This window comes from Stegostoma tigrinum, chromosome 14 (assembly GCF_030684315.1).
Source record: "Stegostoma tigrinum isolate sSteTig4 chromosome 14, sSteTig4.hap1, whole genome shotgun sequence".
NCBI lineage: Eukaryota > Metazoa > Chordata > Chondrichthyes > Orectolobiformes > Stegostomatidae > Stegostoma > Stegostoma tigrinum.
In genome coordinates, this window is record NC_081367.1 from 76,366,163 (window position 1) to 76,389,865 (window position 23,703).

At 45.9% G+C, this 23,703-nt stretch overlaps 1 protein-coding gene across 1 annotated transcript in view; it reads left to right on the forward strand.

Moving 5' to 3' along the window:
- Window positions 1-23,703, forward strand: part of LOC125457461 (collagen alpha-6(IV) chain-like) — a 251,677-nt gene that overhangs the window by 173,100 nt on the left and 54,874 nt on the right. Inside the window, exons 29-35 of the mRNA XM_059650850.1 lie at window positions 2,619-2,780; window positions 3,697-3,864; window positions 6,787-6,930; window positions 10,931-11,038; window positions 12,390-12,571; window positions 12,688-12,751; window positions 19,227-19,301. Of these exons, the coding sequence (XP_059506833.1) occupies window positions 2,619-2,780; window positions 3,697-3,864; window positions 6,787-6,930; window positions 10,931-11,038; window positions 12,390-12,571; window positions 12,688-12,751; window positions 19,227-19,301 (903 nt within the window). The remainder of the gene's footprint in view (window positions 1-2,618; window positions 2,781-3,696; window positions 3,865-6,786; window positions 6,931-10,930; window positions 11,039-12,389; window positions 12,572-12,687; window positions 12,752-19,226; window positions 19,302-23,703) is intronic.

Genomic DNA, 23,703 nt, shown 5'->3' on the forward strand with positions numbered 1-23,703 from the left:
GCATCACCTCAAAATAAAGGGAAGCAGATGTAGGACTGAGGTCAGGAGGAACTTCTTCACCCAAAGGATTGTGAATCTGTGGAATTCCCTGGCCAGTGAAGTGGTTGAAGCTACCTCACTGAATGTTTTTAAGGCAAGGCTAGATACATTTTTGACCAGTAAACGAATTAAGGGTTATGGTGAGTGGGCAGGTAAGTGGAGCCGAATCCAAAAAGATCAGCCGTGATCTTATTAAACGGCAGGGCAGGCTCAAGGGGCCAGATGGCCTACTCCTGCTCCTAGTTCTTATGTTCTTATGTTATGACATTGAATCATTGACAAACAACATGCATCCTGATGTGTTAGATATTGTTAGACTTGGTAAAAATATACATGTTTATTGTCATTTAAAGAGCATGGGAGGCCCAGATATGAAACAAAATGAATCTTCATTTACAGCTACAGTTTGAGTTAAATATTGGTTATTTCAATCATTGTGTAATTCAAATTCTAAAAATTCAGTTAATCAAGTAATATCCCTCCCTCTCAGCCTATCTTTGCATGCTTTGGAAAGGAATACAGAGCATTTTTTTTGATCACTCAGGCTGAAGAATGTTTGAATAAAGCCCTATTGAACATCTTATTTCCTTATTATTTTTGACTGGAGGAGTTGACTAATTAGTACCTTATGTCTAAGAATAATCCTAAAGTATTTATTGGCCATTTTCCAATCTTCTGGTTCTTATAATTATAACACAATCATTCTGTAGTATTTTGCAGGCTTGCTCAAATCATTTCTTGCTGTTTCCATTCAGCCGTGAGAAATATTGCTCGGCATTGAAATTCTAGTGCCAATTTATTGAATAGAGTAAAGAGTTGAACTGTCCTCAGTGCCTTCTTTTTGTCATTTGCTGATTAATGCACTTACTTTAACTTTCTGGTTGCACAATTTCAACACACCGGCGGATACATTTATTCGTAGGTTAATGATTTTGTAAAGAAAACCACTGCACTAAAATATCACATTGAGGAATGTCTTTCCAGACCCGAGTAGATTTATTATTGTGGTTTTGCTTACAGGACACTAATGATAAATGCATATAATTGTGCATCTTGTCTGAAATTCTTCTTTAAACCAATTTAACTAGGATGCTGAGATATCACAGAAAAGAATTTAAGAGGCCTATGCTAAACTATTTCTAAACAGTTGTCCTGTAATGACAACATATTGAGGTTGAGAGTATGAACGATGGGCACCTTCAGGGAGAGAGTGTGTGGTGGGGCAATGTTCAGGGAGAGAGTGTGGGGGGGGGGGGTTGCGGAATGTTCAGGGAGAGAATGTGGGGGTGGGGGAATGTTCAGGGAGAGTGTGTGGGGGGAGGGGAATAATCAGGGAGTGAGTGTGTGGGGGGGGATGTTCAGGGAGAGTGTGTTGGGGGAGGGGAATGTTCAGGGAGAGAGTGTGGGGGTAAGGGAACGTTCAGGGAGAGTGTGTGGGGGTAGGGAGATGATCAGGGAGAGTGCATGTTCGGGGAGATGTTCTGGGAGAGTGTGGGGGGGAATGAAAATGATCAGGGAGAGAGTGTGGGGGAGGGAAATGTTCAGGGAGAGTGTGATGGGGAGGGGAATGTTCAGGGAGGGAATGTGGGGGAGGGGAATGTTCAGGGAGAGAGTTGGGGAAGGGAAATATTCAGGTAGAGAGTGTAGGGAAGGGGAATGTTCAGGGGGAGAGTGTTGGGGAGGGGAATTTCAGGGGTCAGTGTTGGGGAGGGGTATGTTCAGGGAGACAGAGTGAGGGAGCGGAATGTTCAGGGGGAGAGGGTGAGGGAGGGGAATATTCAGGGGGAGAGTGTGGGGGAGGGTAATGTTCAGGGAGAAGGTGTGGGGGAGGGGAATGTTCGTGGAGAGTGTGAGGGAGGGGTATGTTCAGGGAGAGAGAGTGGGGGAGGGGCATGTTCTGGGGAGCGTGTGGGGGAGGGGAATGTTCAGGGAGTGAGTCTGGAGGAGGGGAATTTCAGGGAGAAAGTATGGGGGAAGGGAATGTTCAGGGGAAGAGTGTGGGGCACTCTCAGGATCCTTTGTCAACAAGAAAATTTGGGGATCACCCTCCATTCGGGCTCTCAAGAGCTAACTGGGGAGTTTCTGAGCAAAGCTGAGTTTTAAGTGGCTTCACAGCTGATCATGGGTCAAATTGATCTGTGCTGGGTAATCATTTCCTGGGTAAACAGTGAGCAGGAAAATATATTCCTGTTCTCGGTGGGGGAATGGCGTGTGGTTCTGAAGCAAAGGCAGGGCTTGGCCCTCAGTAGCTGCTCTTTGTTCCTAATCCCTGCCCCCAGGTGACCCCCCGTACCTGGGCAAATGAACACCTTAGCCATTCTGGTCCTCATTTGGGACGAGGTGCTGAATTGGACATTCGTGGACTTTCGGAAGTCTTAATTTGTCGAGAGTTATGTAGGTCGCCCTGGACTTTCTCTCCAAACATTCATTTGCTGAGATGCCAAGAAGGGGCCCATGTCTCCCTGGGGCTGGTGCAACTGTTCTTGTCAACACCCTCACCACCTCCTGCAGGAAGGCTTTCGCTGTGGCCCTTGTTTCTGTCCTAAGGAACAATGATTCTTTGCTTCTGTCATTTTCAGGATGCGATGGAGTTCCAGGATTCCCAGGATTGAAAGGGCTACAAGGCAGTCAAGGCCCAAATGGACAGACAGGGCCTCCTGGCCCACCAGGTCTCCCTGCCGAGAAAGGGGAACTAGGTCCCATCGGGTGCCCCGGGCTTCCTGGGATCCGTGGACCCCCAGGTGAAGAGTTTTAACACAGTTACACTCATGTACACACACACACACACACGCACACACACACACACACACACACACAGGCACGCACACATGTACACTCACAAACACAGGCACACACATCTCACATGTAACCACACATTCACATTTACACAGGGACACATTCAGTGACGCACTCACCTATGCATGTACAGTCACGTACACAGAGATACTCTCAGACACATGGACACAAACACAACAATGATGAAATGGTGAGACATGATTCCAACTAATTGTGTTTGCGTAGCCAGAATTTTTACAGCTGGTTGTGTGATATATCAGCTGCCAATCTTCTCTTAAAGTAAACCACACCCCAGTAGTGGTACCAGCTTCTTCCTTCAAAACATGTTTCAATAACTTTGAACTGAGATATAAGATTCATTCAGAATTTCCACATCCACAGTCATTCACCAAATTGATTTCACAGGTCATCTATTTCCTTTGCAGTTACAATCTGTCTCCCTCACAAACCTGAAGCCTGCATTTCCCATGGAAACACACAGCCAAGTCACTGTCTCACTTCCTTCCCGCAGTGCTTTACTCATTAAATTTTCTTTGTTACACCACATTTTTGTAAAACTCACCTCTGCAAGGAAATCCCATTGGAATTTTTGTGATTGGCAATTGTAACAATTTTTCATTGTTATCTTGCTTGCTGGGGAACTCATTTAATAAAGCTACAATTTACCCTGACGTTTCACTGTTGGATTTACAACAGGCCTTTTGTGCTTTGTTGGGGTAGAGTACATTATGTGATTAATACAAATATTATGCTATATGAAATATAATTGCACATATGTGTCAGAGACAATTAACCCCTGCAATTCCTTTAGTGTGTGCAGAAGTAAAATTATCTGAATCTTTACTACTTTTACTGTTTCAGGCCTCTCTATGAAAGGGTTACCAGGAAATCCTGGAACCTTAGGCCCACCAGGGATGATGGGTCTTCAAGGAATTCCTGGAAATCCAGGTATGCCTGGTCCAATTGGCGTGCAGGGCCATCCAGGCCCAGTGGGCACTAATGGGATCCCTGGCTTTCCTGGTCCTGCTGGTAGGTGATATCAAATGTCTTGTGCTCCCCCCACCAGAATTGAACAGAATTTTCCTGACTTTCATTTTAACACTGTGTTGCTCATCACTTTTCATCGTTTGGATGTGGAGTATTTATCCAATGCAGAGTAGGCATAGTGTTAGTGGCAGAGGCACGGTGTCCTCATGGTATTATCTCTAGACTATTAATCCAGAGACCCAGGCAAAGTTCTGGGGACCCAGATTCAAATCCTGCCACAGCAGATGGTGGAATTTGAATTCAATAAAAATCAAAATGTCAGAGTGAATTTTTGACCGTGAAACTATTGTTGATTATTGGAACAACCCATCCACTTCACTAATGTTCTTTTGGGAAGTAAACCACCATCCTTACCTGGTTTGGCTTACATGTGGTTGGCTCTTAGCTGCCCCCCTGGGTAATTAGGGATGGGCAGCAAATGCTAGTCTTGTCATCCTGTGAATGAATAGAAATAACTGGTGGAAAATCAGGTGAATCTTATTTATAATGCAAAGTATTCATCATATAACCTTTCATCCTTTTACAAAGTGTCTAATTGCCTTGTAATTACTCTTTACCTGAGAGAACCCATTACCATCTTGCCAAGTAGTTATTTAAAATAATGAGTGCACATTATAAAGCAATTCCATAATGAAAGCATGTGAAAATTGCATAATTGCTAAATCAGCGGGTTTTATTATTGTGGTTATTTAACAGAGATTTCCAGCTTATCAGGTCTCAGTGTAGGAATTGTACTGTTCATGTGAAAATCAAAGCTGAACCTCTCTCTAATATACCTTCTGATTGTACCTGTACTGGTGTTTGGAGCTAAGAAGAAGTTTCTTTCCTTGTGCGTGTTCTCCCTTCCATGGTCCCAGTGGCTGGTTCGCCAGACAATTGGATGTCTTTAACAAGAGAGAGCCAAGACTGGTCCTCACTTCAAACCCTAGACACACACACACACACACACACACACACACACACACACAAGCACACTCACTGTCTCATGCACACACTCATTGTCATATATGTACGCACTCACATACACACTCACTATAACAAACAGACACACACACACACACAGAGTCATATATACACGCACTCACATACACACTCACTATAACACACACTCACTGTCATGCACACAGACACACACAGACATACAGACAGACACACACACACGGTTAACGTTTTTGTGAAGGGTAGGTCTTGCCTCACAAACCTTATTGAGTTCTTTGAGAAGGTGACCAAACAGGTAGATGAGAGTAAACCGGTTGGTGTGGTGTATATGGATTTCAGCAAGGCGTTCGATAAGGTTCCCCACAGTAGGCTATTGTACAAAATGCGGAGGAATGGGATTGTGGGAAATATAGCAGTTTGGATCAGAAATTGGCTTGCTGAAAGAAGACAGAGGGTGGTAGCTGATGGGAAATGTTCATCCTGGAGACCAGTTACCAGTGGTGTACTGCAAGGGTCGGTGTTGGGTCCACTGCTGTTTGCCATTTTTATAAACGACCTGGATGAGGGTGTAGAAGGATGGGTTAGTACATTTGCAGATGACACTAAGGTCGGTGGAGTTGTGGATAGTGACGAAGGATGTTGTAGGTTACAGAGAGACGTAGATAAGCTGCAGAGCTGGGCTGAGAGGTGGCAAATGGAGTTTGATGCGGACAAGTGTGAGGTGATGCACTTTGGTAGGAGTAACCGGAAGGCAAAGTACTGGGCTAATGGTAAGATTCTTGGTAGTGTAGATGAGCAGAGAGATCTCGGTGTCCATGTACGTGGATCCTTGAAAGTTGCCACCCAGGTTGACAGGGTTGTTAAGAAGGCATACAGTGTTTTAGCTTTTATTAATAGAGGGATCGAGTTCCGGAACCAAGAGGTTATGGTGCAGCTGTACAAAACTCTGGTGCAGCCGCACTTGGAGTATTGTGTACAGTTCTGGTCACCGCATTATAAGAAGGATATGGAAGCTTTGGAAAGGGTGCAGAGGAGATTTACTAGGATGTTGCCTGGTATGGAGGGAAGGTCTTACGAGGAAAGGCTGAGGGACTTGAGGCTGTTTTCATTAGAGAGAAGAAGGTTGAGAGGTGACTTAATTGAGACATATAAAATAATCAGAGGGTTAGATAGGGTGGATAGGGAGAGACTTTTTCCTAGGATGGTGACAACGAGCACGAGGGGTCATAGCTTTAAATTGAGGGGTGAAAGATATAGGACAGATGTCAGAGGTGGTTTCTTTACTCAGAGAGTAGTAAGGGAATGGAATGCTTTGCCTGCAACGGTAGTAGATTCGCCAACTTTAAGTACATTTAAGTCGTCATTGGAAAAGCATATGGACGTACATGGAATAATGTAGGTTAGATGGGTTTCAGATTGGTATGGCAGGTCGGCACAACATCGAGGGCTGAAGGGCCTGTACTGTGCTGAAATGTTCTATGTTCTATGTTCACACACACACACACACACACACACACACACACACACACACACACACACACACACACACACACACACTCTCTCTCTCTCTCTCTGACTTACAGACACACACATGTACATATACTCACCCTAATACTCACCCTATTTCTGTCTCACACATGCACTCCTACTTGTACTCCCACTGACAGTCGCAGTCACACACACACCATTAGTTTTTGCATCACAATATTAGAGAAATTTCAGACTCACCTTTATTTAAGATGAAAGGGGTTCACACTCAGAATCAGATAAACTGTGAAATCTCTCATACATCTGAAGGGATGGGTAAGTTATGAAAGAGGTGCTGGCTCGCGACTGTGGGTGGTGGTATGGGGGGATGGTGGGTGCAGAGGGTTCTAGTCCTTACTGAGGAATACCTTCCTGGAAAGTGCTCTACCGTGTGTGGGGGTTCGTAGACTCACCGTGGATATTGTTTTCATGGACTAGGCAACAAAGGGAGCCAAGGCCTTCAGGGATATCCAGGAGCAACAGGTCCACGTGGATTTCCAGGAATTTCTGGACCACCAGGACAACCAGGGAATGATGGAATAAGAGGCCCTGATGGTGAATTTGGGTTAAAAGGAAGACAAGGTATTAATCATGGAATTTTTGACATGTGCCTTTAAGAATTCAATGTATTTTAACGTTTCCCTCAGAGAAACATTGTGAAAAATTGTAACAGTTAGTTAATCTTGCAATCAGCACTTCTGTTTTGGTGGTGGATTAGAGCATGAGAGTTATGAATCCATATCTCTCTCTTTCTTTATAAAAACTTCCTTTCTTTCTATGTCCTGCAAAACAGACTATTCTACAACCAAGATAATAAAATGTGAGGCTGGATGAACACAGCAGGCCAAGCAGCATCTCAGGAGCACAAAAGCTGACGTTTCGGGCCTAGACCCTTCATCAGAGAGGGGGATGGGGGGAGGGAACTGGAATAAATAGGGAGAGAGGGGGAGGCGGACCGAAGATGGAGAGTAAAGAAGATAGGTGGAGAGAGTGTAGGTGGGGAGGTAGGGAGGGGATAGGTCAGTCCAGGGAAGACGGACAGGTCAAGGAGGTGGGATGAGGTTAGTAGGTAGGAGGCCTGGGGGTGGTGTCCAGGAGGAGGACTTGTGTTGGAAGCGGGTGAAGGGGTCAGTGGAAGGAGGGTTGGGTTCCCGGTTGAAGAAGTAGGCATGGAGGCGAAGACGGCGGAAAAACTGCTCTATGTCCAACCGTGACTGGTATTCGTTGATGTGTGGTTGTAGGGGGACAAAGGTGAGCCCCTTGCTAAGGACTGACCGTTCGTCCTCAGTCAGTGGGAGGACTGGGGGGATGGTGAAGATGCGGCAGGGCTCAGTGTGGCTGTCTGAAATGTGGACTGTAGTCCCTTGGGGATGATCTGGTTCCGTAGGCAGGTGCTGAGGAAGGTGATGTGGCTGTGGTACCTGGTTTGCTTCAGGACATGGTCGAGCAGTTTCAAGGCCGAAGAGATTACAAGAGAGTTGCAATGGGAGAGAGATTCCCTGAGGTTGGTCCGGAGGGAGGAGGGTAACTTCTTCAGGTTAGGCATCCCTGGAAGAGGCTTCGCAGTGAGGTTAAAATAGTATCAGAGATAATGGGAACTGCAGATGCTGGAAATTCCAAGATAATAAAATGTGAGGCTGGATGAACACAGCAGGCCAAGCAGCATCTCAGGAGCACAAAAGCTGACGTTTCGGGCCTAGACCCTTCATCAGAGAGGGGGATGGGGGGAGGGAACTGGAATAAATAGGGAGAGAGGGGGAGGCGGACCGAAGATGGAGAGTAAAGAAGATAGGTGGAGAGAGTGTAGGTGGGGAGGTAGGGAGGGGATAGGTCAGTCCAGGGAAGACGGACAGGTCAAGGAGGTGGGATGAGGTTAGTAGGTAGGAGGCCTGGCGGTGGTGTCCAGGAGGAGGACTTGTGTTGGAAGCGGGTGAAGGGGTCAGTGGAAGGAGGGTTGGGTTCCCGGTTGAAGAAGTAGGCATGGAGGCGAAGACGGCGGAAAAACTGCTCTATGTCCAACCGTGACTGGTATTCGTTGATGTGTGGTTGTAGGGGGACAAAGGTGAGCCCCTTGCTAAGGACTGACCGTTCGTCCTCAGTCAGTGGGAGGTCTGGGGGGATGGTGAAGATGCGGCAGGGCTCAGTGTGGCTGTCTGAAATGTGGACTGTAGTCCCTTGGGGATGATCTGGTTCCGTAGGCAGGTGCTGAGGAAGGTGATGTGGCTGTGGTACCTGGTTTGCTTCAGGACATGGTCGAGCAGTTTCAAGGCCGAAGAGATTACAAGAGAGTTGCAATGGGAGAGAGATTCTCTGAGGTTGGTCCGGAGGGAGGAGGGTAACTTCTTCAGGTTAGGCATCCCTGGAAGAGGCTTCGCAGTGAGGTTAAAATAGTATCAGAGATAATGGGAACTGCAGATGATGGAGATTCCAAGATAATAATACAGAGATGCCCGAAACGTCAGCTTTTGTGCCCCACCTACACTCTCTCCACCTATCTTCTTTACTCTCCATCTTCGGTCCGCCTCCCCCTCTCTCCCTATTTATTCCAGTTCCCTCCCCCCATCCCCCTCTCTGATGAAGGGTCTAGGCCCGAAACGTCAGCTTTTGTGCTCCTGAGATGCTGCTTGGCCTGCTGTGTTCATCCAGCCTCACATTTTATTATCTTGGAATCTCCAGCATCTGCAGTTCCCATTATCTCTGATACCATCTCTATTCTACAACCACACACACGTGCACACACGCACTCACAAGCACACTCACTGTCACATGCTGAGTTCTTGATTCGATATTTGTAAGAGTATGAATGTGACGTGGTACAATTTCTGTGGCTCCATTATCTGCTCTCAGCATGGTCCTTCCAATGGCCTAATCTGAATGAACATGCGGCCATTCACGGAATTGTTCACAACTTGGGCCATTTTTCTCAGAGCTTTAAAAGACCTACTGAAAGGAAAAGCATGAAGACGAAAATTAATTTAAGGATTGTTTGAGCTGAACCTACCAATTACAAAATCTAAATAAGGGCATTAAATTAGACTTTATTTAATTGTTTTGCTAACTATTAAGCATTGCATGCTACAACAAAGGCTCATTAAATGACTAGATACTGGTGCCTATGACATCATTCATACACTGGAGATCATTCCTTTGATATGTTCTTGGGTAGTGGTTTTACTGTGGTTTTATTACCTATCTGTGGGCTGTCCCAAAAATTATCGCCCTCCTATAATGTAGATTCCAAAATACGCTAGCTGTGGTCTACTCAATGTTTTATATAGTCCCAGCCTCCTCTCCCTGCCCTGTGTATTAATTAACTACCAGGAAAGGCTTGTTCATTCATTTCAGGTGTTCCTGGAGAAATAGTCAATGGAAATGATGGATCAGCCAAACTTGTATTTCAAGTTATGTGGTGCTTCATGTGTAAAGAGCTTCAGTTATTAGCAGAGCAGTCATGAAATTGTTACTGTATGAAATCAGACTGGACACATTCTCCTTACCTGTAATCATTTCTACATTTTAATTGCAAGATACTTTTGATTCTGTGTAAAATGAGGATTGCCACAGTCAATGACAACACCGTATCATTACCTGAAACCAAAAAACCTTTGAGAAAGTGAATCTTGATCAAAAGAATCTGTTCCTTTTCATCAATGTTTACCACTCATTGAGTTTCTGCAGAATTCCCTGTCTTGACTGTTCGAATTGTGTATGAATGTGTGTGTTTTGGATTTAAGGAGGTTGTAGTTTAGGTTTATTTGTTAGGACTCAATAATAGGTAATGCCACTTGTTAAGGGATAAATTTGTTAATAACACAGACTTTGTTGTTTGATACCTTTAGTTTTAAATACTGGTCGAATTCAGACAAAAAATGACCATCCTAGTGAATAAATTGGTCAGTTATATATTGGTGACAACTGTGAGAATAGTGAGGGTTAGTTTCCAATGTGCTCCTCCCATTAGGATCATAACACTCGTTTTGGTTGTCTGGTCTTGTCTGGTTGTAATTTGGCTATGGTAATCTTTGAGTTCCGTTAGTTCTTTTGATAAGGCAACATAAGACCATAAGACATAGGAGTGGAAGTAAGGCCATTGGGCCCATCAAGTCCACTCTGCCATTTAAATCATGGCTGATGGGCATTTCAACTCCACTTCCCTGCACTCTCCCCGTAGCCCTTGATTCCTTGTGAGATCAAGAATTTATCGATCTCTGCCTTGAAGGCGTTTAACGTCCCGGCCTCCACTGCGCTCCGTGGCAATGAATTCCACAGGCCCACCACTCTCTGGCTGAAGAAATGTCTCCTCATTTCCATTTTAAATTTACCCCCTCTAATTCTAAGGCTGTGCCCACGGGTCCTAGTCTCCCTGCCCAACGGAAACAACTTCCCAGCATCCACCCTTTCTAAGCCATACGTTATCTTGTAAGTTTCAACATCTTGTTGTCCCAATCTATTTTAAAAGATATAATTGTAAGACGAACATCTAAGGGACTACAGCCATTTATTGGGAGTTCAATCTGGTTATGTTAATGTGCTGCAGACAAGTTATGGGACAAAGAGGAAATTTCAACTCCTTTTGTTTCAGGAGAAGGAGGGGACCCAGGGGAAGATTCTCCGCCTATAATCATTTATGAAAAAGGCACCTCAGGAGTCTCAGGTGGTCCTGGTGACTGTGGATTGACAGGCCTGAGAGGTAAGGAACATGCACTTTCATAAGTCTTAGAATTTGGTTAAAAGATTGTTGTGTTAGTGATTAATGACTTGTTGAAATAAATATTTCATGCTTTCACCTCTGGAATGAATTTGAACGTACCAAAATGAGATCATGAAAGTCATTCCTCAAAGAGTAACTCATTTGGATGAAATGTTAATTTACTTCCTGGTACTGACAAAGAACAAAGAGCAGAACAGCACAGGAACAGGCCCTTCGGCCCACCAAGATTACGCCAACACATGATGCCTTTCTAAACTAAAAACCTTTTGTCTCCACATGGTCCAGAAACCCATTTATTCTCTGCATATTCGTGTATCTGTCAAGATGCCTCTTGAATGTTGCTATGGTATCCACCTCCACCAGTTCGAGGCACTTACCACCCTCTGTGTAAAAAACCTGCCGCTCACATCTCCTTTAAACTTACCCCCTTTTACCTTAAATCTATGTACCCTAGTAATTGATGTTCTACTGTGGAAAGAAGACTCTGATTATCCATTCTGTCCAGGCCTCTCAATTTTGTAAACCTCTTTCAGGTCACCCCTCATCGCTTGAGGTTCAAATGGAAACAAACCAGTTTGTCCAATATTTCCTCATAGCTAATACCCTCCAAACTAGGCAACATCCTGGTAAACTGTTTCTGTACCTCTCCAAAGCCTCCACATCCTTTCAATAGTGTGGCAACCAGAACTATGCGCAGCATTCCAAACGTGGCCCAAGTAAAGTTCTATTCATGTATTTGCTGATATTCAGCAGAAACCTGTACAGAATTGCTTCAAACATGAAAACATACAAAAACCAGGGCAGGAGTAGGCCATTCAGCCCTCTGAGCCTGTGCTGCTGTCCATTATGATTATGGCCAATCATCCAACTCTGTCCTGCTTTCTCTCTCCTTTGATGCCGTTAGCTCAAAGAGTGATATGTAACTCTTGAAAATATTCAATGTTTTGGTCTGAACCACATTTTGTAGCAGAGAATTCCACAAACTCCCCCATCTCTGAATGAAGAAATTTCTTCTCTTCTCAGTCCTGAATGGACAACTCCATATCCTTAAACTGTGACATCTGGTTTGATGTCGAAATGTAAAAGCTAACACTAATGCTAGAAAAGGCAGGGCTGAGATTTAAAGCACTCTGTAGAGATAAAAGAATTAATTGATAACTGAACACATAGTTCCCAATTTATTGTGAAACACAGCAATAATTTGCCAGTTGCTTTCTCCTTGTAACCTATCTGTATAATGACTGTGTGAATATTGTTCTGGCTCCTTAACTTGATATTTAGTTGTGTTGTTTCACTTTACACTGACTATGAATTGTAACAATTGCTTCAGGTGAAAAAGGGCTGCCTGGGAACCCAGGACTCCCCGGATTGCCTGGCAGGATTGGTTTTCCAGGCTCCGAGAAAGGTTTTCCTGGGATAAGGGGACCATCGGGTCTTTCTGGACAGCAAGGGGTAATGGGACAAAAAGGTGAACGAGGCATTGTTGGTTTTCCAGGAATGAAGGGGGAGAAGGTAAGCAAGTAAAAATCAGCAACTGCTTCATGAGCTATTTGTTGTCACATCAGAAACAGTGCACTGCACCACAAACACTTCAATCGAACATTAATTTGTGGTTTATTTACTTCTAGGGTGACACAGGACAATCAGGGTCACCTGGACTAAAAGGTACACCTGGTTGTAAAGGAGAAAAAGGTAATATTTTCAATCAGATATGAATACGTAGGCAGGCTTTTGCTCAAGCCATTAATTATAATTTCTACTCAAGTGGCCAACTTTTATTCTGAACTGTGGGAAAAGGTATTGGAGTGGTCAGATTGGAGGGAGAATGGTGTGGGAGGTCCACCACTCTTTTTTTAGCTGAACTCGCCTGGTTTTGACCAGCTGGCCTGGTTTAAATCAAAGCATATATGCCTGAAAAAGAAGCATTCAATTCTCTGCAACTAACATTTGTCAGGTTGATGAGCTTAAAATAAATTATATCAGAATTTCAGGAGGGAAAAACAGAGTGTGGGAGCACGGAGAGTTGGTAAAAGGTGATTTCTAATAGATTGTGAATGAGAGGCAAAGGTTCACTTTCTTCCACCCCAGATAAACAGTCTCTCAAATGATGGGTTCACGTTATAAAATACTAAGAATTTAAGCAAAGTAGGCCATTCAGCCCATCAGGCCTGCTCATTTATTCAAAAAGCTCATGGCTGATCTGTTTGTGGCCTGGCCTGTGCTTTCCTGGTGATTTCCCATAGCCCCTGACTTGAAACAACAATTTGTGGACCTCAGCCTTGAGTATATCCAATGGCCCAGACTCCTCCACTTTCTGGGGAAGTGAATTCCGCAAACAGTGATGAAGTGTAGAAATTTTCTCTTACCTTCGTCTTCTAATGGAGCCCCCACCTTTATTTTTAAACTCTGTTCTAGATTGCCCACTAAAAGAAAGCGTCCTCTTACCACCTACCGTGTTAACCCTTCCTGAATCCCAAAGGATTTAATAAGATCATTTCTTATTGATACTGTAGTGATTGTAACGAGGTCAGCCAGGTGGGCCTCATAGAATGAGTTTCCTGATTGGAGCTGTTAATCTGGTCCAATCAGGGAGCCCTGACTGACAGATATAAACATGAGTGTCAGAAGCAGTGTTCATTCTGAGAGCTGGCGCTGAGGGATCTGGATTAATGTCACAGATTCTCTGTGTGTACATAAAGGGAGACTCAGTGATGGCATACCAGCCTCTGCGTTGTTATTACACATACAACATCCAATGAGTTTAGATCCAACCTGCTCAACTTTTCCTCATAAGACAAACACTCATCTGAGGTTTTAGCTGAATAAATCCCTGAACTGTTTCCAAGGCAAGAGTTGCATGTCCTTAAATCGAGAGACTAAATCTATAGGCAGTACAGGTGTGATCTCAGGTCCTGCACATTCCAGCTAGTGGGAGTACTCCCTGACGTCTGTAACTTCCCCTTACTACAATCTGCTTCCAGAAGACCACCATCAACCCGGTGCCAAAGAAAACACACACAGCGTGTCCCAGTGACTACCACTCTGTGGAGCTGACCTCCATAATGGTGGAGTGCTTCGAGAGGTTGGTCATGGCTTGCATCCACTCCGGCCTCATAGCCTGCCTTGATCCCTTGCAATTCATCTACCGTAACAACAGGTCCATGGCAGACACTGCGCCGCTGGCTCAACACTTGCCCCTGGAATATCTGGATACCAAGGATACCGATGTTAGGCTTCTGTTTAACGACTGCAGCTGCACGTGCAACAGCATAATTCCAACAAAGTTCATCTCCAAACTGCAAGGCATAGGTCCCTCCTGTGCTTCCTGCACTTCCTGACTTACGGACTGCCATCAGTGAGGATAAGCAACACCTCCTCCACCACAATCATTAACACCAGTGCTGCATAAGGTTTACTGATCACACCACCACTGTAGGCCCAAGCTCAAACAATGACAATACGGAATACAGGAACGAGATAGAGTGCATGGTGGCATGGTCTTCGGGTTGCAATCTCTCCCTCAATGTCAGCAAAATGAAAGAGCTGGTCATTGGCTTCAGGAAACAAGGTAGAGGGCACACCTCTAACGGAATCAATGGAACTGAGGTGGAGGCAGTTGACAGCGTTCCTAGGTGTGATGATTACCAGCAATCTATCCTGGAGCATCCATGTTGATCCGATGGTCAAGAAGGCACAACAATGCCTTTACTGGTGAGAAGCCTGTTTTATTGATCCGTCCTGTTTGTTTAAGTCTTTGTAGCGTATCGAGGATTTTGTTGCCTAGCTGCTGTGTCAGGTCAGTTCACACTAGCCTGTGTGTGTTGTTGTTAGTGAGCAATGCTTGTGCTTTGGAGATGTAGTCCTTTTTATTTAGTATCACTGTCATGCTCCCTTTGTCTGCAGGTAGTATTGTGATGTTCTTGTCCTCCTTCAATCTGTCCAGGGCCTGTCTTTCCCGTGTGTTGAGGGTGTTGAGTTCGCTCCTTCTGGTTAGTGTCGGGATTACTGCCTGTCTTATAGTTTGTTGTGTTTCTTCGTTGATATTATTTGTCTTGATTGTGGCTTCCAGTGTGGCTAGGAATTCCATTGTGTTGACGTCTCTGTAGTTGTAGTTCAGTCCTCGGGTGAAAACTGCTTTTTCTGTGTCTGTCAGTTTCCTGTTGGAGAGGTTCCTTATCCATGTGCCTGTCCTGTTGTTGTCGTTTTTGTGGGTAAGTGTGGCCAGCATGTCTTGCAGGCTCCGTCTCCGGACTCATAGCAGAAGCAGCGATGCAAAGACTAGAAAGGATTGCCCTTCCACAAATCCAACCAAACAGTGGATATGCTATGTAGCGACACCTTAGTCATCATTAAATGGACCAAATTAAAGGAGACACACAAACTCATAACAACACCCTCACCGGAATAAAATCACCAGAGAGGAGAAGAAGAACAAACAGCTCCCATTCCTGCATGTCATGGTAGAGCGCAGGACAAGTGGGGAACTGCAAATGAAAGTACACAGAAAAGCCACACACGCAGACCAGGTACTGAGCCTCAGTAGTAACCATCCCAGCACGTGCAAACGAAGCTGCGTGCGAACACTATTTAAAAGGGCAGCAACACAGAACTATGCCGGGAGGAAGAGGAAAACCTCTTCCAGGTTTTCAAGAAGAATGAGTCTCCAAAGAACTGGGTAGGAAGATGCCGACACGAACAGCATCAGAAAGTTACTACACGCCCGGACTCACTCATCACACTATCCTTCATCAGGAACACTTCGGAATCCACCACAAGACGCCTATGGCCGCTGGGTATCAGAGTGACACACAAGCCCACGTCAACCCTATGACAACTGCTCACCCAAACTAAAGACCCACTCCCCACCATGGACAGGGCCAATGTCATCTGCAAGATCCCCTGCAGAGACTGCGAGAAACAGTACATCGGACAAACAGGAAGGAAACTCACAACAAGAGTACATGAGCACCAACTGGCTACAAAAAGACACGACCAATACTCACTCATCTCAATCCACATGGACAAGGAGAACCATCACTTTGACAACACCAAGATCCTGGGACAGGCTCGGCAGAGACAGGGATGAGAATTCCTAGAAGCCTGGCACTCCATGAAGCAGGCTATTAATAAACACATTGAACTCGACCTCATATACATTCCATTACGGAGGAAACCCGTAAGTGAGGCAATCTATTGCAATGGACCCCAGAGTTTAAAAACCAGGCGGGAAAACACACCGACGCTTCATCAGAGGCTGCACTGAGGATGTTACCAAGCACCGTAGCGAAATGTCTGCGGAACAACAAACCAGCTCGGCGAGCCAACCAATATCAACAACCTCAACCTGAGCTACAGATCTACTCCAAAACATTAAACACCTTTACTTTCTCATTCTATCTGAATGCATCATCACTTGGTGCGGCCGCTGCCCTTCCCTATAGGAAAGTACAGAGAGTGTGAACACAGCCTAGTGCACCACACAAGCAACCTTCTATCCGTTGACTGTATCTATACTTCTCAGTGTGTCGAGAAGGCAGCCAACATCATCAAAGACCCCTCCCGCCCCAGTTATACTCTCTTCCAGCCTCTTACGTTAGTCAGAACACATAGGAGCCAGAACTCACTCTCGCAGTTGGAGCCAAAGCTAGATGGATCTCATTGACGATGAGATCCTTGATTGGCATTGTGAACCTGGGCTAATCAGAGAGCCCTGGCTGACGTGTAACCAGGAGATTCAGAAGGTCTCCTCAGCCTAGGGGCTCTGAGCTGCCTGGTCACATCCCATGTACTGTGCACATGTAAATTAAGAGTGACTTGGTGACGGGATACCTCTGTGGCCTCTGTGCAGTTATTTTACCCATGTACCAACAGATTCAAGACCAGCTTCTTCCCCATTGTTATTAGACTTTTGAATGCACCTCTCAAATTTTAAATTTAACGTGATCTTGCTCTTTACGAACCTTCTCTGCAGCTGTATTCCTCGCTCTGTTCTATCACCCAAAGGAACTTTGTATGGTATGATTTCCCTGTACAGCATGCAAAACACCTAGGTGAATATGACAATAATGGATCAAATCAAACCTCACTAATGCACTGTACTTGTATATCAATAATTTAATGCTTTCATGCCTCATTCCCAACATTCTATTTGTTTTCCCAATCACTTTCTTTACTTTGTATATGACATTTTGTGATTTATGCAAAAGAACACTCGGATCTTTACAGAATAATAGATTCCATGCAATGTTGAAGCAGACCATTTGGCCAATTGAGTCCACACTGCCCCTCCAAAGAGCATCCCACCAAGACCCACCCCTCTACCCTATCCCTGTTCTCCTGCGTTTCCCATTGCTGACCCACCTAGCCTGTACATCCCTGGATACTAGAGGCAGTTTAGCCCAGTCAGTCCACATAAGCTGCACATCCTTGTGACTGTGGGAGGAAATCGGAGCACCCAGCGGAAACCCGCACAGACCTAGGGAGAATATACAAACTCCACACAGACAGTCACCTGAGGCTAGAATCAAACCCAGGTCCCTGATGCTGTGAGGCAGCAGTGTTAACCACTGAGTCATTGTGCCACCCTGCGGAATTCTGCAGGTTTACTCCGTTTAAATAAAACTCTGATTTTCTTTGCTTCCTGTCAACAACGATGACCTAATTTTTCCCACATTTTATGCAACCTGCCGAATTTTTGCCAACTGAATTCACCTTTAATCCCTTACAAATTATGCATTCACTTCACGCTTGTATTCCTTTATTCGGAATGTGTTCATGGGATATGGGCATCACTGGCTTTGCCAGCATTTGCTGCCCATCGCTAAATGCCCCTTGATGAGATGGTGGTGAATTGTGAATTGCCATGTTTGAATCACCAAAGACCTTGATGTGTTAACGACACCCAGACCACTCTTAAGGAGGGAGTTCCAGGATTTGGATCCAGCAACGATGAAAGAGTAGTTTACAGTTTGAAGTCAGGGTGGTGTGGAGCTTGAAGGAAAGTGTGCAGGTGATGGTATACCCATAGATCAGCTATGCTTGTCCTCTTAGTGATTGAAGTTGTGGGTTTGTACTGTCTCAGAGCCTGGGTGAGTCACTGCAGTGCATCTTGCAGATGGTGCACACTTGCTGTTGAGCGATTGTGATAGAGCGAGTGAATGTTTAAGACAGTGGACGGGGTGATACACAAATATGTTGTTTTTCCCTGGATGCTGTCAAGCTTCTTGGTTATTGTTGGAGCTGCACTCGTCCAGGCAAGTGGGGAGTTTTCCATCCCACTCCTGACTTGTACCTTGTCGACAAACTTTGAGGAGACAAGGGATATTTACTCATCTTAAATTTCCAGGCTCAGACCTACTTTTGTAGCCATTGTATTTTTATGGTTGATCCAGTTGAGTTTCTGGTCAATGGTAATCCCCAAGAGGTTGATAGTGGGTGACTCAGTGATGGTAACACCACTGAATATCAAAGGGCGATGGCTAAGGTCTGTCTTGTTGGAGATGGTCATTACCTGGCCTTACACAAATGTTACATTCCTACTTATTTTTGTATCAACTACTAATAGTTAATCCTTTCTTCCAGGTCATTGAGATATTGTACATAGTTGACACCCAGTATTGATTCCTTCAGCAGTCCACTGGAATCACAGCGCAGAAATGGTGTCCGTGTCACCTAGTGCCATTCTCCAGCCTTCTCCCTGTAACCCTGCACATTATTCTTTTCAAATAACCAATCAATTCTCTTTTGAATTAGTGTAATTGTGATTTCACTGCATTCTCAGGCAGTGTAGTCCAGACTCATTCAATGATTCTTTTTTTCCTCATATCACTTTTTTGCTTCTTTTACTAATTACTTTAAACCTGTTTGCCAAGCTGAAAATAATCTATTACTCCTGACTCTGTTTTCTGTTGGTCCCGGGATTCTCTGTCCATGTAAAGATATCACCTCTGATGCTGTAAACTCTTAGCTTAAGCAGTAAGTTTTTTGTGTACCACTTTATCAAACATCTTTTGGAAATCTAAACATACTCCAACTAATGGTTGACCACCCTACTAAGTACATCCTCAAAGAACATGAATAAATTCCTCAATTTTAAGGGTATCTTATTTATTGTTACTCATTATGTTGTCTTCTTTTAAAAATAAATTATCAATGCTTCTTTCAACAGGTGACATTGGTGTTTCTATTAGTTTGAAAGGATTGCCTGGAATCAAAGGGCAGGTTGGAGACCCTGGAGAACCAGGTAAAATGTATCAGTTTAACGATGAGAAATTCCAGTGACCAAGTGGGGCATTTGGTTATGGCACTGCCCATTGGTGCCCAGACATTGTTCTGTAGGATGGTTTGAACTGATAGATTGAAGTCTTTTCCCAGAAGGTGAATCCCTGGAGGGACTGTTGGAACTCTTTTGGAATTTTTTTTTAGATTTCCACTAACTTTTACCCTAGCGCTGCTTTGGCCAAATGGAAAAAATTCACTTGAAAATGTATTCCTTCAATGTTTAATGTGAAAGAAGACTGATGGATCTGACTGACTGACTGTTAGGGAAATACTGAATCATTTCATCTAAGCCTTTCAGAGAAATTATAAATAGTACAGGCCCCCAGCATTCATCCCTTTAGCCCTCGACTAGAGTCAGTCAGAAAGGAGGCCAGAGATAATGGGAAATGCAGATGCTGGAGAATCCGAGATAACAAGGTGTAGAGCTGGATGAACACAGCAGGCCAAGCAGCATCAGAGGAGCAGAAAGGCTGACGTTTCGAGCCTAGACCCTTTTCTGAAGAATGGTCTGGCCCGAAATGTCAGCTTTTGTGTACCTCTGATGCTGCTTGGCCTGCTGTATTCCGCTCTCCTATCCCCTCCTCCCACCTGGAGCTGCATCTCAATTTCCTACGTACTAACCTCATCCCGCCCCCTTGGCCTGTCCATCCTCCCCGGACTGACCTAGCCCTCCCTACCACCCCACCTATACTCTCCTCTCCACCTATATTCTCCTCTATCCATCTTCGGTTTGCCTGCCCGTCTCTCCCTCTTTATTTCAAAATCCTCTCCCCATCCCCTTTTCTGATGAAGTGTCTAGGCCCGAAACGTCTGCCTTTGTGCTCCTAAGATGCTGCTTGGTCTGCTGTGTTCATCCAGCTCTACACCTTGTTATCTCTGATTCTCCAGCATCTGCAGTTCCTCCTATTTCTAAAAGAAAGCAAGCTTAGAATAACTGAACTCTATTAGAAAACTCAATAGAATAATAGATACAGTAACTATTACTAATTAACTTTTCCAATATAGTAACACCCATAAACACACCCCTTGGCAAAAAGGCAAATTCTGAAAAATAGATTTGTCTCACAGGTAACTCAGCAGCAGAGAGGAACCCCAGTTTCCAGCTGTAAGTAAGCGAGCAGAAAATAGCTTATAGGTCTTAAAAATTCCAGCAGTTTCTTCCGTGTTAAAACTCCAACAGCAACTGCTTAAAGCAAATCTAAACACTTTAAAAAACTAGAAATCCTGGTTTGTGAGAGCCAGCCACACCCATCAGGCTGCTTCTATTATTCCAACTTTAAATAAAACCCATGGCCTCACAAGCTGTTTGCTTTATGGGATATTTCAAGTAGACAGTCCAGCACCTCTGACTTAAAATGTCTTTTTAAAAAAAGCTCAAAATGCAAAATAACCTCTTAAAACCACAGCATTGTCACAGGTAACATGGGATTTTGCTGCCCGTAAGGCCCTATCACCAAGATTAAATTCTGCCCATCAGTGTTTAAAACTAAGATAATAAAATGTGAGGCTGGATGAACACAGCAGGCCAAGCAGCATCTCAGGAGCACAAAAGCTGACGTTTCGGGCCTAGACCCTTCATCAGAGAGGGGGATGGGGAGTGGGAACTGGAATAAATAGGGAGAGAGGGGGAGGTGGACCGAAGATGGAGAGTAAAGAAGATAGGTGGAGAGAGTATAGGTGGGGAGGTAGGGAGGGGATAGGTCGGTCCAGGGAAGACGGACAGGGCAAGGAGGTGGGATGACGTTAGTAGGTAGCTGGGGGTGCGGCTTGGGGTGGGAGGAAGGATTGGGTGAGAGGAAGAACCGGTTAGGGAGGCAGAGACAGGTTGGACTGGTTTTGGGATGCAGTGGGTGGGGGGGAAGAGCTGGGCTGGTTGTGTGGTGCAGTGGGGGGAAGGGACGAACTGGGCTGGTTTAGGGATGCAGTAGGGGAAGGGGAGATTTTGAAACTGGTGAAGTCCACATTGATACCATTGGGCTGCAGGATTCCCAGGCGGAATATGAGTTGCTGTTTCTGCAACCTTCGGGTGGCATCATTGTGGCACTGCAGGAGGCCCATGATGGACATGTCATCTAGAGAATGGGAGGGGGATTGGAAATGGTTTGAGACTGGGAGGTGCAGTTGTTTGTTGCGAACTGAGCAGAGGTGTTCTGCAAAGCGGTCCCCAAGCCTCCGCTTGGTTTCCCCAATGTAGAGGAAGCCGCACCGGGTACAGTGGATGCAGTATACCACATTGGCAGATGTGCAGGTGAACCTCTGCTTAATGTGGAATGTCATCTTGGGGCCTGGGATGGGGGTGAGGGAGGAGGTGTGGGGACAGGTGTAGCATTTCCTGTGGTTGCAGGGGAAGGTGCCGGGTGTGGTGGGGTTGGAGGGCAGTGTGGAGCGAACAAGGGAGTCACGGAGAGAGTGGTCTCTCCGGAAAGCTGACAGGGGTGGGGATGGAAAAATGTCTTGGGTGGTGGGGTCGGATTGTAAATGGCGGAAGTGTCGGAGGATAATGCGTTGTATCCGGAGGTTGGTAGGGTGGTGTGTGAGAACGAGAGGGATCCTCTTGGGGCGGTTGTGGCGGGGGCGGGGTGTGAGGGATGTGTTGCGGGAAATACGGGAGACGCGGTCAAGGGCGTTCTCGATCACTGTGGGGGGAAAGTTGCGGTCCTTAAAGAACTTGGACATCTGGGATGTGCGGGAGTGGAATGTCTTATCGTGGGAGCAGATGCGGCGGAGGTGGAGGAATTGGGAATAGGGGATGACCGCGTCTCCCGTATTTCCCGCAACACATCCCTCACACCCCGCCACCGCCACAACCGCCCCAAGAGGATCCCCCTCGTTCTCACACACCACCCTACCAACCTCCGGATACAACGCATTATCCTCCGACACTTCCGCCATTTACAATCCGACCCCACCACCCAAGACATTTTTCCATCCCCTCCCCTGTCAGCTTTCCGGAGAGACCACTCTCTCCGTGACTCCCTTGTTCGCTCCACACTGCCCTCCAACCCCACCACACCCGGCACCATCCCCTTCAACCGCAGGAAATGCTACACCTGTCCCCACACCTCCTCCCTCACCCCCATCCCAGGCCCCAAGATGACATTCCACATTAAGCAGAGGTTCACCTGCACATCTGCCAACGTGGTATACTGCATCCACTGTACCCGGTGCGGCTTCCTCTACATTGGGGAAACCAAGCGGAGGCTTGGGGACCGCTTTGCAGAACACCTCCGCTCAGTTCGCAACAAACAACTGCACCTCCCAGTCGCAAACCATTTCCACTCCCCCTCCCATTCTCTTGATGACATGTCCATCATGGGCCTCCTGCACTGCCACAATGATGCCACCCGAAGGTTGCAGGAACAGCAACTCATATTCCGCCTGGGAACCCTGCAGCCATATGGTATCAATGTGGACTTCACCAGTTTCAAAATCTCCCCTTCCCCCACTGCATCCCTAAACCAGCCCAGTTCATCCCCTCCCCCCACTGCACCACACAACCAGCCCAGCTCTTCCCCCCCACCCACTGCATCCCAAAACCAGTCCAACCTGTCTCTGCCTCCCTAACCGGTTCTTCCTCTCACCCATCCCTTCCTCCCACCCCCAGCCGCACCCCCAGCTACCTACTAACCTCATCCCACCTCCTTGACCTGTCCGTCTTCCCTGGACTGACCTATCCCCTCCCTACCTCCCCACCTACACCCTCTCCACCTATCTTCTTTGCTCTCCATCTTCGGTCCGCCTCCCCCTCTCTCCCTATTTATTCCAGTTCCCTCCCCCCATCCCCCTCTCTGATGAAGGGTCTAGGCCCGAAACGTCAGCTTTTGTGCTCCTGAGATGCTGCTTGGCCTGCTGTGTTCATCCAGCCTCACATTTTATTATCTTGGAATCTCCAGCATCTGCAGTTCCCATTATCTCTGGAAATAGAATAGATTTGTTTTAGATTCCCTACAGGGTGGAAACAGGCCCTTTGGCCCAGCAAGTCCACACCGCCCCTTGAAGCATCCCACCCAGACCCATCCCCCTATAACCCACACACCCTTGAACTCTACGGGCAATTTAGCATGGCCAATCCACCTAACCTGCACATCTTTGGACTGTGGGAGGAAACCGGAGCACCCGGAGGAAACCCTCGCAGACACGGGGAGAATGTGCAAACTCCAAACAGACAGTTACCCGAGGCTGGAATTGAACCCGAGTCCCTGGTGCTGTGAGGCTGCAGTGCTCAACACTGACCCAGCGTGCCACCCGATACTTAACTATAAACTATTTGAGCACTTTATCTAACCAATCTCTATGTAACAAATATTGAGAAAAATGACGTGAATGCTGAAAATGGTAACTCTGTTCAGCATTGGATGATTAAG